This window comes from Monodelphis domestica, chromosome 4 (genome assembly GCF_027887165.1).
Source record: "Monodelphis domestica isolate mMonDom1 chromosome 4, mMonDom1.pri, whole genome shotgun sequence".
In the NCBI taxonomy this organism is placed as follows: Eukaryota; Metazoa; Chordata; class Mammalia; order Didelphimorphia; family Didelphidae; genus Monodelphis; species Monodelphis domestica.
The window spans coordinates 165,437,719-165,458,256 of record NC_077230.1 but is presented as its reverse complement, the minus strand read 5'-3'; the positions used below and the strand labels follow the sequence as shown (position 1 = coordinate 165,458,256).

The 20,538-nt window shown below is 35.6% G+C and overlaps 1 protein-coding gene across 8 annotated transcripts in view; it reads right to left on the bottom strand.

The window, feature by feature from the left end:
* Positions 1-19,644, bottom strand: part of MARCHF7 (membrane associated ring-CH-type finger 7) — a 48,785-nt gene extending 29,141 nt beyond the window's left edge. For 2 of the 8 annotated variants that reach the window (XM_056793938.1, XM_056793940.1), the window contains exons 1-2: positions 18,860-19,034; positions 2,075-2,242 (exon numbers count right to left, since the gene is read on the bottom strand). Coding sequence is in view for 5 of the 8 variants with exons in the window: in XM_007494237.3 (XP_007494299.1) it covers positions 2,075-2,242; positions 18,860-18,934 (243 nt within the window). In the remaining 3 variants the exon portion in view is untranslated. Of the gene's footprint in view, positions 1-2,074; positions 2,243-11,529; positions 11,641-18,859; positions 19,354-19,446 lie in introns of those variants that run through there. The other 6 variants (XM_007494238.3, XM_056793939.1, XM_007494237.3 and 3 more) reach the window with 6 other exon arrangements.
* Between the last annotated feature and the right edge of the window lie 894 nt (positions 19,645-20,538).

Sequence of the window (20,538 nt, the reverse complement as noted above, 5' to 3'; positions counted from 1 at the left end):
GGAACTAGTGCCATATTAAAAAAAAAAAAAAAACACAAAACAAAACAAAAAAAACAAGAAATTTGCTCCTATGGTCATAATAGCAAATAAAAAAACAAACTTTCAGGGAACAAATCCAATTCATAAAGAATATAAATCAGTTTCTCTGACCAATAAAAATTTTAGTCAAATTTGGATTCTAACCCTAAGTCTACGTGGATAGCATTTTGGTGTTCACAGTAAGATTTCTAGATATAGAACTCGTTATTATTGGTTTCAGAAAATCTGCTTTGATTTCCTGGATTAAACTAGAGAAACAGAAGTTGTACAAAAATCAAGTGAAAGTATCAAAGAATATGAAACTAGAAGACTCTCAAAGATGGCACAGAAATTTCTTTACAATTCTCTTTACCTTCTACAAAACAAAAACCTTGCTATAAAATGCTACCATTATCATAGAACATCTTTCAGAATATTTCACTCTATATTACCTACCATGAAATCATTAACACTACATATTAATAACGTGGTAGAATTGTTTGGAAATGATCATATCTGAAACTCAAAATCACTGCTCCCCACCAAAAATAAAATAATAACAACAAAACATATCTTTGAAGCCTCTTTCTTTACAATAAAATATTGTAAAGTGGAAGTAGAAAGAACGATGGATTTTTACATCAAATTACTCAGATTTTAAGCCCTTTGTCATTTATTACCAGTGTGGCCTACTTGTCACCTTTCTGGGCCTCAGTTTCATAATCTGTAAAATAAGGGAGTTAAGGTATCCCTTTCAGGCTCAAAATTATAGCAAGACTAAATAAATTCTAGTGGAATACAATTGAGTATAGAGAGCTCTCTCAAATTCTAATTCTCTTCCCAAGGGGTATAAATTTAACCCCTGACAAAAAGTGGTTCTGCTATCAATGGAAACTCCACAGATCTTTCTTTCATAGCATCTTTCTCACACAAATAAAATCTGGACCATTAGTAAATATGGCCACATTAGCTGTGCAGCTCTTTAGAATAACTTGTCAATTTATATGAAATTGAATTCTCTTTAAAAAAAGGGGGGGAGGGTCTAAGTTAATAGGCACAATTTTTACATCTAAAAAATGGTTTTATTTTGGAGCAGAAATTGAAGCAGAAAGTTTGATCACAAATAAGTTCTAAATTCTAAATTAATATTGTTCTCATATCTAGTATGTAATTAGCACCTTCCCTTTCAAGAAAATTGGGTCTAAGAAGCTGCCACGTCATCTAAAATTGCCCACAGTGCTGGTGGCAATTATACAAGGATGGCACTACTTTATTCTTAAGTGAAATAAATTCAACTATGTAGAAAAGAATCTCACTTTAACCCAAATACAGAATCTAACCTTACAAAAACATCTAATTATCACAGATGCCAATTTACTTTCCAAGATAAAGTGTTATTAAAAATTAGTCTCAGGTCCTATAACTAGCAAATTCCCCAAGTATATTTCTAAGTATATATGTAAACGCTACTCATATTCAACTTTTCTAAAACTCCAGTACTTCTTAATATGAAGCAACTTTTATTAAATAGCAATATAGTACACTGTTCCCTTAATATACTTATGACATAAAGCTCCCTCCAAAGATCACAGACAGTATAGCAATACCAGTTAGGCATTTCAATTTAAAAAAAGAATAAATGCTCCTGAGGTTAAAGTATATAGGTGTAGCACTATAAAACAAGTCAAAGCTTATGCCTTAAAGAAGTTGAATCAATAGCATCCCAAAACACTTAAGTCTTTAAATCTAAATTTGTCCTTTTTTTGTTTTGCTTGGGGACAAGTTAAATAAATAACAACTTAATATTTCATTATTTCTTTGGGGCAGCCCTTGTGATTTACCAGCACCAGAGAGGTGAGAAAGAAAAACAATTGAATTTAAATGTCCTTATTAAAGGAAGTTTAGAAATACACATTTAGTTAAGTCTATTAAAAAGTTAATGTTGATGTTTTATTTTTCATAAATATGATGATCTGATTACCAGATAATTTCACAAATTAACTTTTAATGCAGTTAAATGGGAAAATAATCTTAATGTTTCAAATTAATGTGTTACCTGATGCTCAGAATTCAGTCTGAATGGAGATTCTCTTGGGTGATATGCATCATTCATACCACTTCCTCTGCCTCCAGATACAGTTCGAGCACTTAAGGAAGAACTGGAGGGCTCAACAGTTATCCTTCTAGGGATTCTTGAAGGTTTGGATTCCATTCTTAAGGTTTTCTGTGAAATGCAAATTTCAATTAATTGCCTCTGGGGGAAAAAGATAACTCAAAACACACTTTTCAAAAAGGATAAAGCATCAATACCTAATCTGGTTTAAATTGCCATCTTCTTAAAAAAAGATTCAGACATTTAAAAAAAACTAGTTTTAATATCCCCATACCTGAAATGATAATGCCCTTACCACTTTACACTCTCTCCACCATGTCCCACCTTGGGAGAGTACAATATGCTCAATCCTTGCCTTACATTACAGCACTGGGTGAGTCAATTTATCTGACTAATATTTCTCTACCTATGATCCTGGAAGCAGGAGGCCAAATTGTGGAAAAGACATCTGTAAATCTCTCAATTGTGCAAGTCAGTCTATAAGTAGAAAGGAATTTAATATGATTATCTCAATGTATAAGTTATGTTACAAAACTAAATTGGGTTGTTTTGAACACAGAATAGGTTCCTACTACAAGTGGGATAAATACATTCAATTCCTAAATTAATTAACTCCATTCTATATTTGAGTCTGTGATTTAGTGTTTGAACAAAAGGAAATATGAGGGCCCTTCCAATTCAAAGACTACCTAAGCTCTGAAATTGTAGGAGTAGTATTATTTGAACTTTCTGATCAAATACCAATTAAAGACTATTTTAATGTTATACAGTTGCTATTTTACAAAAAAAAACTAACTACTGCTTTATTATCCTGAGGTAAAACAGGAACTGGGAAGGAAAAGACAAAGCTAGCATATGCCAATCAAGTCTAATCATCACCATCATAATACCTCCTCATTTGATGGAGATAGTCCAGAACCCCTAAACCCAAGGGCTTTTGAGAATAGCAGTATCCCCTCAAACACCAGACCTTTCTTCAGCCCCTATAGTCATCACTAAAAGTCGAAATTATTGTGGTAAAGGGGCCTACCTCCCTCAGCAGCAGCAGCAACCTTTACCAATTGCCATCAGAAGAAGCAGAAAAGCACCAAGAGGGAGGGTAACCACAGGTCCTGCTTCCAGCCCAGCCCTCATTTCTGTCATCTTGAAAAGCAACTCCTGTTGGAGAATGGCAATCCCACCAATTTTGCCAACCACTGTTACTCACAGAAAGACAGATAAGCTACCCTTTGCAGAAGGAATAAAGGCAACATCTGTGTGTAGGTGTATATTGGCAGATGAGGGTGAAAGGGGGAGGAGGGGGTTGAAGAGAAGGATAGGACAGAAATGAACAGGAAGCTACACAAGCCCAGCAAGTCAGAGCATCGCCAACACCACCTTGCCAATCTCCCTTAGGACAGTCAAGACCCTGAACCCAACCAAAGACTTTGGGAATGGCAATGCTTCCAACCCAGTGAGTTCAGCCATCAAGCTGGGAAAAAATACCTGTGGGGATGCAGCTTGGCAAAGGATCCTGCAGGTGCAACATCCACTGAAGCCTCAGGTGAAAAAAGGTGTCAAAGTCTCTGACATGGTCAAAGTGATTCAACATCAGAAGTTCTTAAAAGATTTTACCATTTGAAATGACATTAAAGAGTCATTTCCATCTGCTTTGCCACTGCACTCTAAGGCCATGGCACCTTTCCATTTAAAGTGAGCTTCTAAAGAACAGGGACTGTCTCACATTTCTGTATGTATCCCTAGTTCTTAGCAATACTTTCTCTAAACATAGTTAAGTATTTAATGTTTTATTCATTTCTTCATTTTCAAATTAGTTTGTATAGTCCTTTACTTCATTTTGTTGCTGTCTGGCTTTTTAATGTTGTGGAAAAATGCAAAAATTAGAGAGTTTGGGGGAGGAAGGGGATGTCCATTAGGATGAAGTTAAAAAAAACAACAACAAACACCTAAGTCTAAAGTAATTAACTGGCAATGACCATAGGTGAGTCATTTAACTTCTTTAAAAAAAACATTTTTGAAGTTACTAAAATGGTGGGAAGCAGCATGACATTGCATAAATGGAGATTTTTGAACTTTTGGATTTTATCCCCCAGAAGTCCCTTAGTATTTCCCCAAATTGGTCACATTTGTATAAGTTCTGAGGCTCTGCCTCCCTTGCTCTTTTACTTGCAAATGGGCTGAGTTCATGTAGTTCTTTTACTTTAGTTATTATTAATCAAACTTTATAAAATATAATAGATATTGAATATTAATTTAAAAACTCACAATATAGTAGGATAAATGCTAGATTTAGAGTCAAAAGACCTCCATATAAATTTTGGTTCTGCCACCTGATTACCTGTATAACCTTGGATAAATCATTTAACCTCTATAAATCTTGATTTCTCATCCAAAAAATATGAGGGTTATTGTACATGACCTGTGAAGTCTCTTCTAGTTCTAAAACTGTCATTTAAATTTAAGCCAAGTTCCTCTGCTTTTAAAACTATTACAGTTTATTGAATAGTGCCAAAATTATTTACTGTCTCCTTGCTGTAATACATGTACCATAGGGCCTGGCACAGAGCAGATAAATAAGAAATTATTTTGGGTTTATTAATTGATGTGTATAAAGTCACCTAACCTGTCTAGACTTCAATTTATTTTCCTAAATTTATTTCTACTGTGTGACCCTGGGCAAGTCTCTTAACTCCCATTGCCTAGTCCTTACCGCTTACAGTACTGATTCTAAGATTCTAAGAGGGAAGGCAAGGGCTATAAATAAACAAATGAATGAATGAATATATAAATTCACTTCTAGTTTTAAATTTTCTGATTTCCAAATGAGAGCTTAGGAATAGTGTTTTCAAGAGGACATGGTCTAAGCAGAGGAGATACTTTGTGCAGACCCAACTATTTTGGTTAATAGACTGTGGGGCCTCATTGTAACAACTCTGAAGTTTCCTTAACTGTCTGTCTTGTCTGGTGAGGGAAAATGTGCTTCTTTGCTACAAATTATTTGCTGCTACCTACTTTCTAATAATCCTAAAGATGTCTAAAAGAAATCCCCCTACACCTTTTGTTGAACACTCCTACCATCTTTCTCCTCAAAATCCCTTACTCTCACAAGAATGTTCTAAGGATCAAATAACAATGAATGTGAATGAGTACAAAGTAATGTACTTAATGTATGAGACTACCACAAGTTTTCTTCTTTCTACCTAGAAAGGACCCTCAGGGATCATATCTAGTCCAACAATTCATTTTACAGAATGAGGAAAATGAAGCCCAAAAGTTCCATGACATGTTATACCTAAAATAAGTAAGAGAACTAATGCTAATATTAAAACCTCAATCTTCTAGCTCCAAATCTAGTGTTCTTTCTAATATATGTTATTCTTTAAAAAAGTGTAAAATCCTGAGATTTTGAAGAAATTTTGAGAGACTCTTAATACATTCTTCACTCAAAATTTGTGAAATCTGCATGGGTTGGGTTCCCAATCAACCAATGAATAAGTATTTATTTAGCCCTTACTACACTATGTTCTTAACACTAGGGTTAAAAAAAGTAAATAATTCCTGACCTTCAGAAACTTACATTAAAAGAGATGGTAAATAAAATACATCAAACTATACACTATAAATTGAGTTGATAGAAGATGATCTAGAGGCCATGGTACTATGTACCTTTATACTTTCCCCAGTACCTTATTTTAATGAAACATCAACAAAGTTTTTGCTTCCACTTCTGATAGAACATAAGCTCAATTCTTTGTCTTTGCATTCCCAGAGGCCTGGGACATTCTAGGTGCTTATAACATACTAATTGATTGGTTCCACTTTTTAGTTTTAAGCAATATTTACCCTCCATAAATGGTTGTTTCAAGTTCAAAATGTCTCTCATGGAAACAACATGGTACAACAGAAAAAGTACTGGTTCTATAGTCAAAGGATCAAGGATCAAATCTCACCTACTTACCCATGTAAACTTTGGGCAAGTCACTAAATGACATTGGGTCTCAAATTTCCCCAACAATAAAATGAAAGTATTATACTAGTTTTTAACGTATCTTTAAAGAGCTATGATCTTTCTCTCAGATGGTGCATCTTAGCATTGAGATGAACCTAGGTCTTTGAAAGCTATGCTAAAGTTCTACTGGTTTTATGGTGTTGAAAAGGCTTCAAAGTACTACATCCCAGCAACCAACAACCAGATTTCCAAGGTCTCAAGTTAGCTAAGAAAGGCTTATCAGCAGGCTGGTCAAGATAATGAGCTTTTTGATCATGGCAACCCTTGAAACAAGCAAAAAAAAAAATCACTTGTCTCATATTGGATGTCTACTGTTTTCCACTGTAACAGAAAATGTGCTAAGAAACTCAGTTTTTTTAGTCTACCTATAAGCTTCAACATAATTAGTTGTACTCTAAATGTGATATGTTCCTGAAAAAAGTGTATCAGGGTATTTTTTTTGTTTTAAATGAAACATAGCCCACAAATCTTTCTAGGGGAAGTAATCTTAATTCAGTAAGCATATATAGGTGGAAAGAGAAACTGTATGTGTTCAAAAAGTCTTTATTTTTTTTAAAGCCATTACATAGATAACTTTTATGTGAATCTTGCTGGGGATGAGTTATTCTACTAAATAAGATGAGTTATTCTACTAAATAAGATGCTCCAAATTAAATTGATATGTACTTTAAAATTCAGTGATTTCAATGCAAAAGTGGGAGATATGGAATAAAATGATGGAAAATATGGATTATAAAAAATAATCTGAAGTTTTTTCTAGGAGCATGATTATCTCATTAAATAACAAGAAGCAGTGCAGAGAAAAGCCAAGTTTATTGAAAAAATCCAATTAAGCCATATAATCTGAGACCATTTAAGGCTGAAACTACAATAAACAAAAAAAAAGACTTAAAAATAGAAGAAAATCCATTAAGATTATCGTCAGGAAAAATTTTCTCCATCAACACACCATCATATCCAATGTGCTCCAGAGGAAGTATAAATGGAACTAGAGATAGGAAAAACAATTGAATATACCAATATTATACAAAAGAAATCAACTCTGGACACACAACAGTATTCTGAAGAAATTTAAGGGGCAGTTTCTCAATCTCCCTGAAAGAGGAAAGGTTACTATACATACCCAAGATGTTACTAGCTTAAATTGGTAAACAAAAAAACATCAATAACCACGAACATATATGGCTATTTTCCTGTCTCTACAAAAATCTTTGAAAATAATCTATACAAACCATGTATAAAGAAAAGGTGTCTGGCAAAGGTATGAAAAGGGAACAAGTGGGCTTTCATAAAAATAAAATTCCATAGAAGAAAAGGTATAGATAATGAAAAATCCCACCATACTGCCTATTAACTTGAAAAATAACTTTACTTGGTAAAATAAAATTCTGTCTCCATACAAATGTTAAAATCATACAAAATTCCTTAGGAGATATATATTTTAAGAAACCTCCAATGATTTTTATTAAGTGAAATAAGTAATTGCCAAAGGTGTCTGTAACTGTCATGTAAGATGTCTAAATTAGGTTCTAGGTGAAGGATTCTCCACAGATGGTGAGATGCCTCTATATACTCATTGTTTGTGAATCCTCATTTGTAAATTGATGTCTATTATCCACACTATGATGTACACTTCATTTGACAGCCAAAAGAGCAACCTAGTAAAGTCCATCAGAACAAAGACTTGGTCATATACGCAGATGGTCAATACAGTGGAACCAGAATTTTGAACAGTATGGATTGCATTTGGAAAAAGCATTAATATTCTGCAAATGAGCCACATTAATAATTTTCAAAGAATTATGTTCTTGGTGACTTAAAGAACAAAAAGACAGTATAGGAATTAAGAAGTTGCTATACTTTACTAAGGAAAACCTTTACAAATGCAATACACAATGTAAATAAAATAAGACCAGTAAAAGAGGCAAATTAGTTATGTAACATAAGCAAGAACAGATGGAATGTCAAAATAAATAAGGATTTTTAACACAAAGCCTATAAGTTTGTTTATAAATATTGTATGTTGAGAATTGTATTCCAAAAATGTGTTCCTTTGTAATATCCCATATTTTACTTATACATTTAAAGTCTTTTCTGAAATGGTCCATAGGCTTCACTAGAAGCAAGGAGAGGTGCCTCCTGGTGGTTGAACATAGAAAAATCCCATGAGATAAGATGTGGATGAACTGCAAATCCCAGTCCACTATCTCTGGAAAAGGTACAGGTGGCATAGAAAACAAAGTAAAACATCCTTGTTATTACTTTTATTTCATAGTTTTGGAACTTTTAATCCAATCAGAAATCTTCAGTGGCTATTACAATCTCATCAATTTGTGCATTCCCTCCAAAAGTAGAGTTCACAAGTCACCTATATCTCACCTCATCCTCATTTGTGTTTTTTGTCCACCTCTTCCCTTTTATCTTCCACAAGAGCTCCATCCACCATGCTTCTGGCCTTCATCTAAATCTTTTGGCATTGCATAGACAGCAGTAGGGCAATAAGCTATCCAATTACTCCTTGTTAATGATACATTACTGAATTATCCATCTTTAATAATACTCCCTGTTGTCTCATATAATTCTACTTCTCCTGTACAATTCTTCACATCTAAGTTTAAAGCAAGAATGTCAAGATGAATACTATCTCATTCTTTTGATATATCTACTCGTAAAACTGAAAATTGATTTTAACTCTTTTGCTAAGCCTAGATTTAATATTCCCTTTTCAAAGTTCCTTCCCTCTGTAAATTTCACCCACATTCCAGGGAAACTTGATGAAACATCAAGCTTTTGTCTTGAGATAATTATCTCCACCTCTGTAAACCCACCTATCCCACTTTCCGGGAGAAATTTGGTTAACTTAAAGGTCTGTTGCTATTCAGCCTTATCCAACTCCTCATGACCCCATTTGGAGTTTTGTTAGCAAAGATCCTAGAATAGCTTGCTATTTTCTTCTCTAGCAAATTTTACAGATAAAGCATTGAGGTAAACAGTGTTAAGTGACAAACTGGATCACATAGCTAGCAAGTATCTAGGGTCAGATTTGAACTCCAAAAGATTAATCTTTTTGACTTCAAGTTCATCAAGGCACCCTAAGCCAATGTTATCCATTGCACCATTTAGCTGCCTAAAGGTTAAATCACATCAATTAAAACTATTGTAGCAACTTCCATTGATGGAAAACTAACCTGTCTTGAGACTCAAATCACAGGTCTTGGCTGTGATTAAGAGGATTTCCAAAGGGGTGGTCCTAATGATATAACCTCAATTCTGACTATGCCATTTATAGCCAATTAGAACATCCACTTATGTTGCTTAAGATTTTGCTGTCATCTTGCTAATTGTTATAAAATACCCTCTCTGTCCTCATTGAGGGTCACTAAGAGGCAACTGACCCAATTAATTGGTTACTGTTAGCCTAACTAATAAATTAATCATGTTCAGACCACTGTGTGCTTTTTTCAAAGGCAACATACTTGCTGTCCAATGGAAAGGGACTTCATATTTAGAACACCAACAGCTAAGCTAATATTGTAAATAGTCTAAAAAATGTGATTCTTAGCACCTTCTTCCCTTTTTACCAAACTACAAAAAACAAACACACAACAGAAAGAGCTTATCTGCACAGAACCAAGGGATATTTTATTTTATATTTTTGTTTTGTGGGCTGGTAATGGCCAAAGAATTCATCAAGCGGCCAAGTACCATTATTTAGTGAGGCAAATAAAGCAGAAAAGTCTCAGAAAGCAGGCATTTCTGTTGCTGAAACTTTACTTCATGGCTCTCCAGAAAGACAGGAGCTACCAGTTGGTACAACTTTTGAGGACCCATAGTGCGAAGATATTAAGACAATCAAAAATATAGCTTGCTCTGTACAATTCTCAAATTAAAAAAAAAAAACCTAACTGTATTTTAACTTTTTCTCTTGCTTATTTACCAGTGTCCCAAACTGAAGTAAGCAACTCTAGATAAAATAATATATAATAATTATGTCTGTAGTAATACTGCTTCCAAGAAAATTGAATTGGACCAAAATAACTAACATCTATTTTACTTAGTAGATATCTCAGATTCTCTACTAGATTTCTTTAGTAACTTTTCAAGGAAATTTTCAAAAACCAAAAACATATCTTTTCTGAGTGTCAGGCTCCTCGGCCATAAATTGAAAATAGTACTTCCAACCACTTCCTTCACAGGGCTGTCAAGAGGAAAGCACTATGTATTTGTTAAGCTGCTACTGCTAACAAGATGGTTAAGTATTTTGTCAGGGTTCACAAAGGTGAGTTTCAAATCTGTACTCTTACCAGCACTACTTCTATTACATGTACTGCATATATTACTTAATGTTATGTCTCTACAAACTTTAGTGAAGATTTTTAAAAAGGCTTAACCTGATGTTAAGACTACTGAGGAGGCATATTTATTTTTAGTAGCAAATTAAATTGGAAGGAAATGGGTCTAGGGATAATTATTAAAGTCATAATGTGCCTTTATTTTTTTCTCCTCTTTAATTGAATATAAATGTTCAATCTTAAAATTTCTATGGGTCAATCTGTTTTGCTTCATTAGCTGTTATTATTATAAAAAGAAAAGGGAATTAATTGAGAAGTGATAGTGATTTTTAAAAAGAGGGAAAAATACAATGAAAAACAAAAAGGTGGCAGGCACTTCCCCCAGGTCAGCAAGTGATATTAAAGGAAGTTTTAAATCTAATGAGCATATTTCCTGGTTGGCAGACTAGAAATATAAGCAAAAGCTATTTAGACCCAAAGAATTCCTTGTGCATTGGTGTTAACAAATATTAAGTTGAATATGATTAGAAATTTTACCTAGGGTATTAGTTATTAAAATGACCTAAGCAGGAAGGTTTTTAATTCCTTTTGAAAGATAAAGGTCAGCAAAAGTTTCAAGCAACAATTAAAAAAAAATGTTTAATCCTTAACTTCTGCCGTAAAACCAATACTTTATACTGGTTCTATGGCAGAAGAGCAGTACGGCCTAGGCAATAGGGTTTAAGTGATTTGCCCAGGGTCACACAACTAGGAAGTGTCTAGAGATCTCACATATCTAGGCCTGCCTCTCAATCCACTGAGCTACCCAGCTGCCCCCACAGTAATATTTTTCTGAACATAAGTTTATGTAATTCCACTATGACCCGGCAGATTTGGAAGATAAAAGGAATAACCTAATAGGAAGTCTGCTTAAAATGGAACTCATGGGAGGAAATGAAGACATAGAGGCCTCAGAGAGAGCAAATTTACAGAGTAGGTAATTATTTCTGGCAACTCCTTTTAGATAACTTGATTAAATTTTGACAATGTACGTGTCACTTGAAAACTTATGTAATGTGGTTGCATAAGTAGTAGGTCAAACTAGAAAGAGCACTTACTGGGTTAAATAAAAAGAATTTCCTTCCACCCATCAGGATAGGGTATATGAAATTCAAAGCTTGAAATCAAAATCTGGAACTCAGCCTTGAAATTCAGAATCACAGGAGTTCCTATGCATAGGGAGTACAATAGTACTATAATTAGCATACATAGTTCCTAAAACTTTTGCTATGATTATTTTTAAATTTTATTCTTGTTGAAAATAACATTAATGTTTACTCCATTTTTTGGCTTGGTAGTTATGGGAGACTTCAAAAATATATGTATAAAATGCAATTTCTTTTATCAGATATACATATTTTCAAATTGAAGACCTCTCTCTATATTTTTTTCTTTTCAAATCCACTACGCTTCATCACAGGTAATTAAAAAGCAACTGTGAATTTTTTAAAAAGAACTAGCAGAATATGATGGTATACAAGAACTACTATGTAAAATCAAGGAAAACTATCTCCACTTAGGTAAGCTGATACTTCACTTTTCTGGTGATGTAAATTTTAACTCATTGAACTCAGAATATAGCATAGTAAGTTTTTCACCAATTTCCCATTTTATTTTTATAACAGTAAAACAATTAGCCTACAAATGTTAATAGGAGACCAGTCAATGAGAGCTAGTCCTTAAAAGTATGATGCAATATGCCAGACCTGGTTCTACTCAAAGAGAAGGCTTGATGAGCCTACTTCCAGTCATGCATACTATAAGGCCCTTCCCCCAATTTCAGAGCATGGAGGCAAGTGTCCTCTATTCCCAGTCAGTTTATGGCATGAAGACAAAAAGCCTTATAAATTGGCTGCTGAGCTGGAACTGGGTGCACATACAAAAGGTTCCAGACAATATCTCCCTCTCTTCCCTGGCAGACAGAGGACAAGAACTGCCCTCCTCTCTAGTGAGAAACACAAGAACAGCATGAACCTTGAAGCCAATTAAAAGGTTTTTTCATCACCCCGCAATAAGCTGACAGAAAGCAATCAGAGGATACCAGCCTGAGTGCTCCCATGTGGAGGGAAGGGCCCCCTTCATTACACATGCACAGAAGTAGGTTCACCAAGATTTCAAGTGGAAAAGAACCAGGCAGGACATATTGCTCAACCTCTAAGGACTAAGCTTTCCTCACTAAGCAGTCTCTCATTATACTATATTTGTTTTTAAATCTCTGGAAAAATAATTATGTAAAAGCACAAAAAGGATGGTTACCAATAAAACACAAGTTAAATTCAAATATTTTCTAAGTGCCTATTAAATTTAAGACCAAAGTCAAATAAAGCAAAATTTAAATATGCTGGAATGGAGGTGTTATTTATAATGTAAATATAAGTAAAACAAGATGATTAGACAGATCTTTTTTTATTTCTAGATTCCAAACTTAAATTGAAGATCTACATGTGCACAGAAAGTAACACTCTTAGGAAAAGTAGTTTAACTCAAAGGTCATAAATGTATGGTATTATTGAACACTACTAATCAACCCCTGAAATCCAAATTCAGCAGACAAAAAGGTGTGAAGATTCATTGAATAAAAGAAAATAAGCTGAATATTAAGTGATGAGTAAAAGAAAATGTTTAAGCAGGAAAAATAGTAGTCTCATAAGTAACAATTATAAATTTTAAGAATTAAACATGTCAATTCCCCAAAATCGTCAATAGTCAGAAATAAAATACTAGAAGTAACTCATGTCTGACAAATGGATGGAGAGGGGAAGAAGAGATTCTCTAACATGGTTTCTTAACTTTTTGTGTAGGTATAATAGACTCCTTTGGAGGCAGCTAGGAAGGATAGTTTAAATCAGCTTCAGACATTTACTAGCTGCAAACCGCTTAATCTATTTGCCTTACTCTGCCTAAGAAGGAATCCACAAACAACTCCAGTATCTTTACCAAGAAAACTCCACAGAAAGTATGGTCCACAGGGTCATCAAGAGTCAGATCCAACTCAACCTGAACCACTTAACAAAACACTCTTTTACAATTTGGCAAATCTATGAAGAACCCTTTCTCAAAATGTTTTAAGTGAATAAAGTACAAAGAATTATAAAGGAAACCACTTATATTCGATGTGTTCATTTTTTTTAACTCAGACTCCAGATTAAGAACTTCTACCCTCAATGTACAAATTGAGTCCATAGTTGGAAGCTGCTGCAGTATAATACTAAATAAATGAAATAAACATTTAAGGAAATATAGCAATAATACACTAAATATAGTAATATTATTATAATAATAAGTAAAAATACCTGCAAGACACAAACTGGAAAATAAGTATCCAATATAATGCCACTCCCTTCAGTCTCCAGTTGTTTGGGCATATCACTAAATCGATGAACTGTTAACTATTTTCACAAACTATATTCTTGCAAATGACCTGAGAAGATGGTTCAAGGTTTCCCTTTGATTATAATTCAATAAACTTAATAGAATGCCCTATAAACATTTAGTCACAAAATATCACAAGAGAATATTTTGTGATGGTCTTAAATAAGTATTACAGATCAGCTCTAGGCTACATAGTCAAATCCTTTAGTCTGAATGCAAGAAGTAACAGAAAGTTCTGATTGCTTACATTACCTGGCAAATAGTAAACACCTAACATGTTTGCTTATTTATTCTCTATTAATTCTGAAGCGTTTGAAAATTAACTCTATCACCCTGCTTCTGAAATTTAAAACCTCAGAGGCAAGTGTGAAATGCTACTGATAGTTTTAATGAAAGACAAATGCATATTTTGGAGCAATTGACACAAATGGCAAATTTCAGCATCCCAAGTCTTCATCTCCACTTGGTCAGGCATACTTTGTCAAAATGTCATAAGACCTCCTAAGATTTCCCTTTCTCTCCTCCCAGAGAGCCAAAGCCCTTACATTTCCTCAAGCTCCACTAAGTCCTCCACTGAAGCTCCTGGCCAGGTTCCAAGCTCTTATATTAACTTATTATATTAATTATATTAGCTCTTATATAAACACAAGGGAAAATCCATAATATTGGGAAGAAAGCAAGATTAGGAGCTAGAGGATAGAGTTCGACTACTACCTGTTTGACTGAATATGATACTTTTACTTCTCTGGACTTCCTTATCTGATCTGTCATCTCATTTCAAGTGCTCACTTAAAAATCCTGTGAACTTCATGCCTTATTCCTATATTTCCTTCAGTGACTCCGATTTATATTTGGTGCTTAACATCTGGCTGGTGATGTGAACTCATCTCTATTCCATATTTAATCACAAAATATGACTTTTTTGTGACAGCCTCAAATAAAGCTCACAATTTAAGTCTAAGATGTGATCTTTCTTCATTTGGTGTCAGAGGATCTGGTTTCAAACCTCAGTTCTGCCACATTTTATATACCTTTAGGTATGTCTTTACTTCTTCCTCATTAATAAAATGAGGTTGGGCTAGATGACCTCCAAAGTCTCTTTTCAGTTCAAAATTCTAAAATTTAAATTAATTGACCTTAAAGCACGACTGGAAAACTCTAACCAAATTAGAATGGTCTCTAATTGGTCCACATTCTAGAGAGGGTTTGGGGGATGGGATAGGTAATGAGAGGAAGTGAAGATAATGCCAATTCCAATCTTCCCTTCCCCACCCCCAAGGGCAGGATTCAAGGCAGCACACCACAAGCCAGACTCTGTTGGCTCTAACACTTAAATGTGGGATCTCTCCATTAGATTTAACAAGTCTGCCTTCAAATACCACCTAAGGGAGTTTTTTCAACATGAGCATGGAGTCTGGTGTTAGTTCAAATTTGACCTCAGATAACAAGTATATGACCCTGCAAATCATTTAACCCATTTTCCTCAGTTTCAACTGTAAAATTAAGATAACAACTAACTCTCAAGGTTGTTGTGAAGATCAAGTGAAATATTTGTAAAGCTCTTAGCTCAATGCTTGATACATAATAGGCACTAAATCAATGCAAAACTTCTGGATGAGTTCTAATGTCTCTTCCTATTTGGTGACTGGGATGCTATGGATGTGTTCTAATGTACAGTCTGTACAGTCAAGATTTACACAATAGTAAATCAGATAACCAATAGGGCAATGGCCCCACCATGTTTACAGTTAGTTCTCATACCCTAGATACTTCCTCAACTTTCTAGTGCTCCCTAAATATAATAAAAACATGCTAGTTTCTCCATAACTACTAAAGGTAAGAATTTCCACAATAGATTCCCTTTAAAAAATGCCTTAATTCCAAATATTACCACATATGTGAAAGTGGATCCTATGTCCCCAATCTATTGTATATGGAGATCTTTAGGAAGTTTGGTGTAGTAAAATAGTTGGGTGTGAGTCAAGAATACCTATGATGTTCAAATCCTGCCTCAGACACTGGCTATGTAGCAAGACTCTGGTCAAGTGACTTTTCTCAGCTCATTTGCCTCAAGTGTGAAAGAGTGATAATAAAAACTATTTCACAAAGTTGTCACAAGGATCAATTGGGTAAGAATAGGATAATGGAATTCAGTAAAAATTAGGCTATTTTAGGACTATGTAAATTGGTAACTACCTATAATAATAAAGTGCCATATAAATGTTAAAAATTTACAAAACTCTTTCCTATAACAACCTTATGACAGATAAATTTAATCCAATTTTATAGAAGAAAAAACTAGCCCTGAGATGTAAAGTAAACGTAACCCCTCTACCCCATACCAAGTTGACTCTATATAAACTGAGCCTAGGAGGTGATCCAGTATTAAAGATCCCAAGGACAGCTTTACAACAATTCAAAATCCATTTCTTATTCTCTCTCCCTAAAAAAATGTTTTGTTTCATGCTAAACAATAGCGTCAATTCCTTTTGTAAATACATATGTAGATAGATCATAGTTTGGGACCTAGGGTCCTAGAGACTAGAAAAACAACTACTAATCTGACTTAAGGAATCAGGATAAACTAAATGGAAACTGGAGGAAGGGGGTTAGCATTAATTATTAAGCCTCTCTTTCAAATATCTGTTGTATTTTCATAAAACTATGTTTGATGTAAGGGAGACATTCCTCTTATTAACACAGAAATATAAGAGGTTAAAGTGTATCCTAATTGTTCCTCACCATGTCACTCATTTCCCTATTTACAGTGGCTCCAGTTCATATTCCAAATATGAATTACTATCTAGCTTTTAAAGCTCATCACCTACAGAAAGCCTGAACATTCAACTCTTGAGCCATTTCTCAAACTACCTTATCTTTTAACTACTTTGCATCTATTTGTATTATTATCTTTATATATATTCTGTATACATATACAAAGGAAATAACTGGTAGCCTACCTGAGAAGTAAACACCTTGGGAGTAGGGGATGTTTTTCAGTTCTTTTATTTGCATCCATAGGAATTTAGCACAGTGCCCGCCCAACACTTAAAGTAGGTGCTTAATAAATACTTGGATTGGAGGGGATAATTCAGTGATAAAACAAAATCAATATAAACCTTAAGCAAAATACAATAGCATAAGTCTAGAACTGTACTTGGAGTCAGAGGACCCAAGTTCAAATTCTAACCATACTACTTAATATTACTTAAAACAAAGAACTTTCCTTTTTAAAAAAACTGGATAAAGTGCTGAACTGGAGTCAGAGGACCTGTATTCAAATCCTGTTTCTGACATTGCGACCTACAGGACCTTGAAAAAATAACTTTACCACTCCTCAACTGTAAAATGAGATTGGTTTAAATGATGTCTAAGGTTCCTTCCAGCTCTAACCTATGATCCTGTAATCTTATGATTCTTTGGGCCTCAAATTTTCGTCTGTAAAATAAGACCAGTGATCTAAGGCTCTTTTAAGCTCGGGGTGTTTCTGTCATAATACAGAGATAAACTGTTTACAAATTCGTAAAGATCATTTAACTGGTTTTAGGGAAGTCCTTCATAAGGTCAAAATAACCCTAAATTAATATAAAAAATTTTATAAACATTGTTTTCTTTTGTAAAATGATTTTTAATTTGCAACTATAAAGGGCAAGTATTTTTAAGTAACATTTGGAGACATAAAAATATTAAATAGAAGTGTTCAAATAATGGGAAGAACACTAGTTTTTTCTCAGTAAGATCCAAAAACCTTCTCTATTCCAAAATGGCTGCCAAAAAGGGTGTCAACTAGTGACTTTAAAACCGGTTGTTCTGCATATGCAGCATAACTGGTAGAACCAACAAAGAAATATATTTGGGTGCAAGAAAAACCAGCTTTAATCATATCTGCAGGTAGAAAGGTAAAAATGTATTTTAAAATATGGTTTATATACTAATGAAATTAAAATCTAGTTAACTACCTGCCCTTTAGAGACTGATTATTTTATAAAACTGGCTCCCATTTTGGTTACTTTCCAGTCATAACAAGATCACCATTTCCATTAAAGAATAGGGAGGGGCACCATGGAATGAAAAATTTTTCATAAACAATGGGGATGGACACTGTAGTTAGAGAATACTTCTGAAGATGACCTCTGTGGGTTAATTAATAATAATTTAATTTATAATTAAATAAAAATATGAATTATAATACATTATAGATTCAACTAGCAATAAGTTTTAAGTTACTTCTTAAAGTTTATGAGAAATGAATTTGAATTATTAGTCAAAAATAAAGTCTATAGCTTGATGATTATCTATTTCATTTCATCATCTAGAGATCAACTTTTGTTGGCTATTATCAAGTCTCAATTGAGATTTTAATAGCTCATCTTTATTCTAGAAAATCTGGAGGCATGGGGAGCAAATAAAGATTCCAAGGAATTCATTCACTCACACACACACACACACACACACAAAAGAAAAAAATAAAATGTTATTAATTCTATCATGGAAGCAAGTCTACTACATGTAGCCATTGCACACCAGAGTGGTATAAAGAACCCTGGGACAAATAAAGGTTTGCAAGTCGTTTAATCTTTCAGCCTCAGTTTCCACATCTGTAAAATGGGAAAATAGTATTTTTTCACTACCTACTTTCATGACTAGTCTTTTGCAAACCTAAAAATGTTATGTGTGAGCTATTATTACACAATTAAAATCATCAATAAACCACGCCAAACATTCACTTCTGAGTTTATTTTGCACCCATGCCAATAAATTTCTACTTATGTACATTTTATCACTTAAGGAAAAAAGTCTCTTCTTTTACTTCCTAATTAAAACTACATAAACAATTAAATTTGATCTTTATTACGCAATCCTTTGCCAAAGGAAAACAATATCGTAAAGATTTAAAGGCCCAGCAGTACAATGTTCTATGAAATGGTGGAAAACGTAAAAGGGGCCGCATTTGGGATAAATTTTCCTCCCACTATAACCTATAGAATAATCCCACAAAAGAAAAGAGGCATTTACCTTGGCCGGCAAAAACAGGAGCGAAACACAGCAAGCTTCCAAACACATAAAAGATTCTAGCGAACTGGTTTTCATTTAAAACCTGTTGGCACTGATCTACCCCACTCCGACCAGTTTTTAGTCGACAAGTAATCACCAAATATGGAAACCCCTGGGTGGGTCCAACTCCAAAAACGAGCCATCCTTTCACCATCCCAATCGCGCCCCTCTCTCCCCCGGAGACCTTACAGGGCTCCAGAAATCGGTCTCTGGTCTCGGCCTCTCTCCCTCTCCTTTCCCCCTCCCCCAGTAAACATTCTTTCCATCAAAGATGCCCTCCCCTCCACTCGACCTAATGCATGGAGGCACCAAGACTGAAGGGGGGAGGGGGTCCCCAAACTCGACCAGGCCGCTAGGGAGCGCCTTCTTCCCCTCCCCCAAACCTCAAGGCCTGGGGCGCGTCCTCGGTCCTGGCTCCGGGGTGGAGGGACCTGTGCCCTCCCGAGGTCGAGGTCGGCTTTCCGCCCTCCTCCCTTCGGCCCTCCGCCCTGCACTCTTCGAGCCCCTTCCTCCTACCGGCCTCCCCCGGTGCTCAAGGAAAAACTTACCTTCTACAAGCATAACCCTCTGCTCCCCGATAGGCGCAAAGCTGGGTGATTCCCCGTGGCCTCCCCGCAGAGTCAGGATTCCCTTTTTCCTCTCCTCCTCTGGCAGAAAAAGGGCCTGCACCAGACACAATGGCGCCCGCCCCTCTTCTAGCTCCAGCGCAGAAGCAAATCGCCCCGGTCAGGTGCCCCGCCCCTTCCTCCCCGAGACTTGCTTTGCACGCGCACGCACAAATGTCTCGCGAGAGTTGGAAGGGTGGGTGGAATGGAACTTGGGGCGTGGGGCGTGGGGCGTGGGGGGGGGGGCGGTGGAATAGGTGCGCCCAGCCAGCGGGGTGGCGTTCGGGCCTAGCGAGCCAGCGAGGGCCCAGAGCCCTCTGAGAGGCACCTGGCTGATGTCGGGTGCGGCCCCTTCTGGCCAGCGATGGAAGCTGGGCCCAAGCGGCCGGCTGGCTCTCGCTGAGCAGCCATGGATTTCCCCACCTCACTTTCCCTGTTATCGCCTACTTGGTGTCCCTGGCCTGCGTCTCCCACATCCTGACACGTCGGAAGCCCGCGCCTCTCCCCCTCATTTTGCCTCTCTTGCCCGACAGCATATGCTTCCTTTCCTGAAGGCTATTCTTCCTTCTGCTGCAATTCAGTAGCAGACCTAGACCTGGAAAGGTCTTTAAAGGCCATCTAGAAATCATAAAGAATAAATTTGTATATATAACAATTTGCAGAATTCCCTCATACCTGCAGTATTTTAATCGATCCTCAAAACTGCCCTTAATTTCGGTGAGAGAATAATTATCATACCCATCTTACAGATGAGAGCAGTGAAGCTCAGAGAAGTGACTTGCATATGGCAAAATAGGCTCATAATTCCAATACTTTACCTCTTTAATGATTTACTATTTATTCCGTTGCTCTATTTATATTTGTTGGCATGTTAACTCCCACTATTATGCTGTAATTTCCTTGAGGGTCAGGCACTCACTCTCTTTTCTTCTTTTTATACTACAGCTCAGCACAATGCCTGGCACTAGTAGGCACTTAATAAATGTTGATTGATTCACTATACAAAATACTCCTCTACATTATTCACAGTAACTG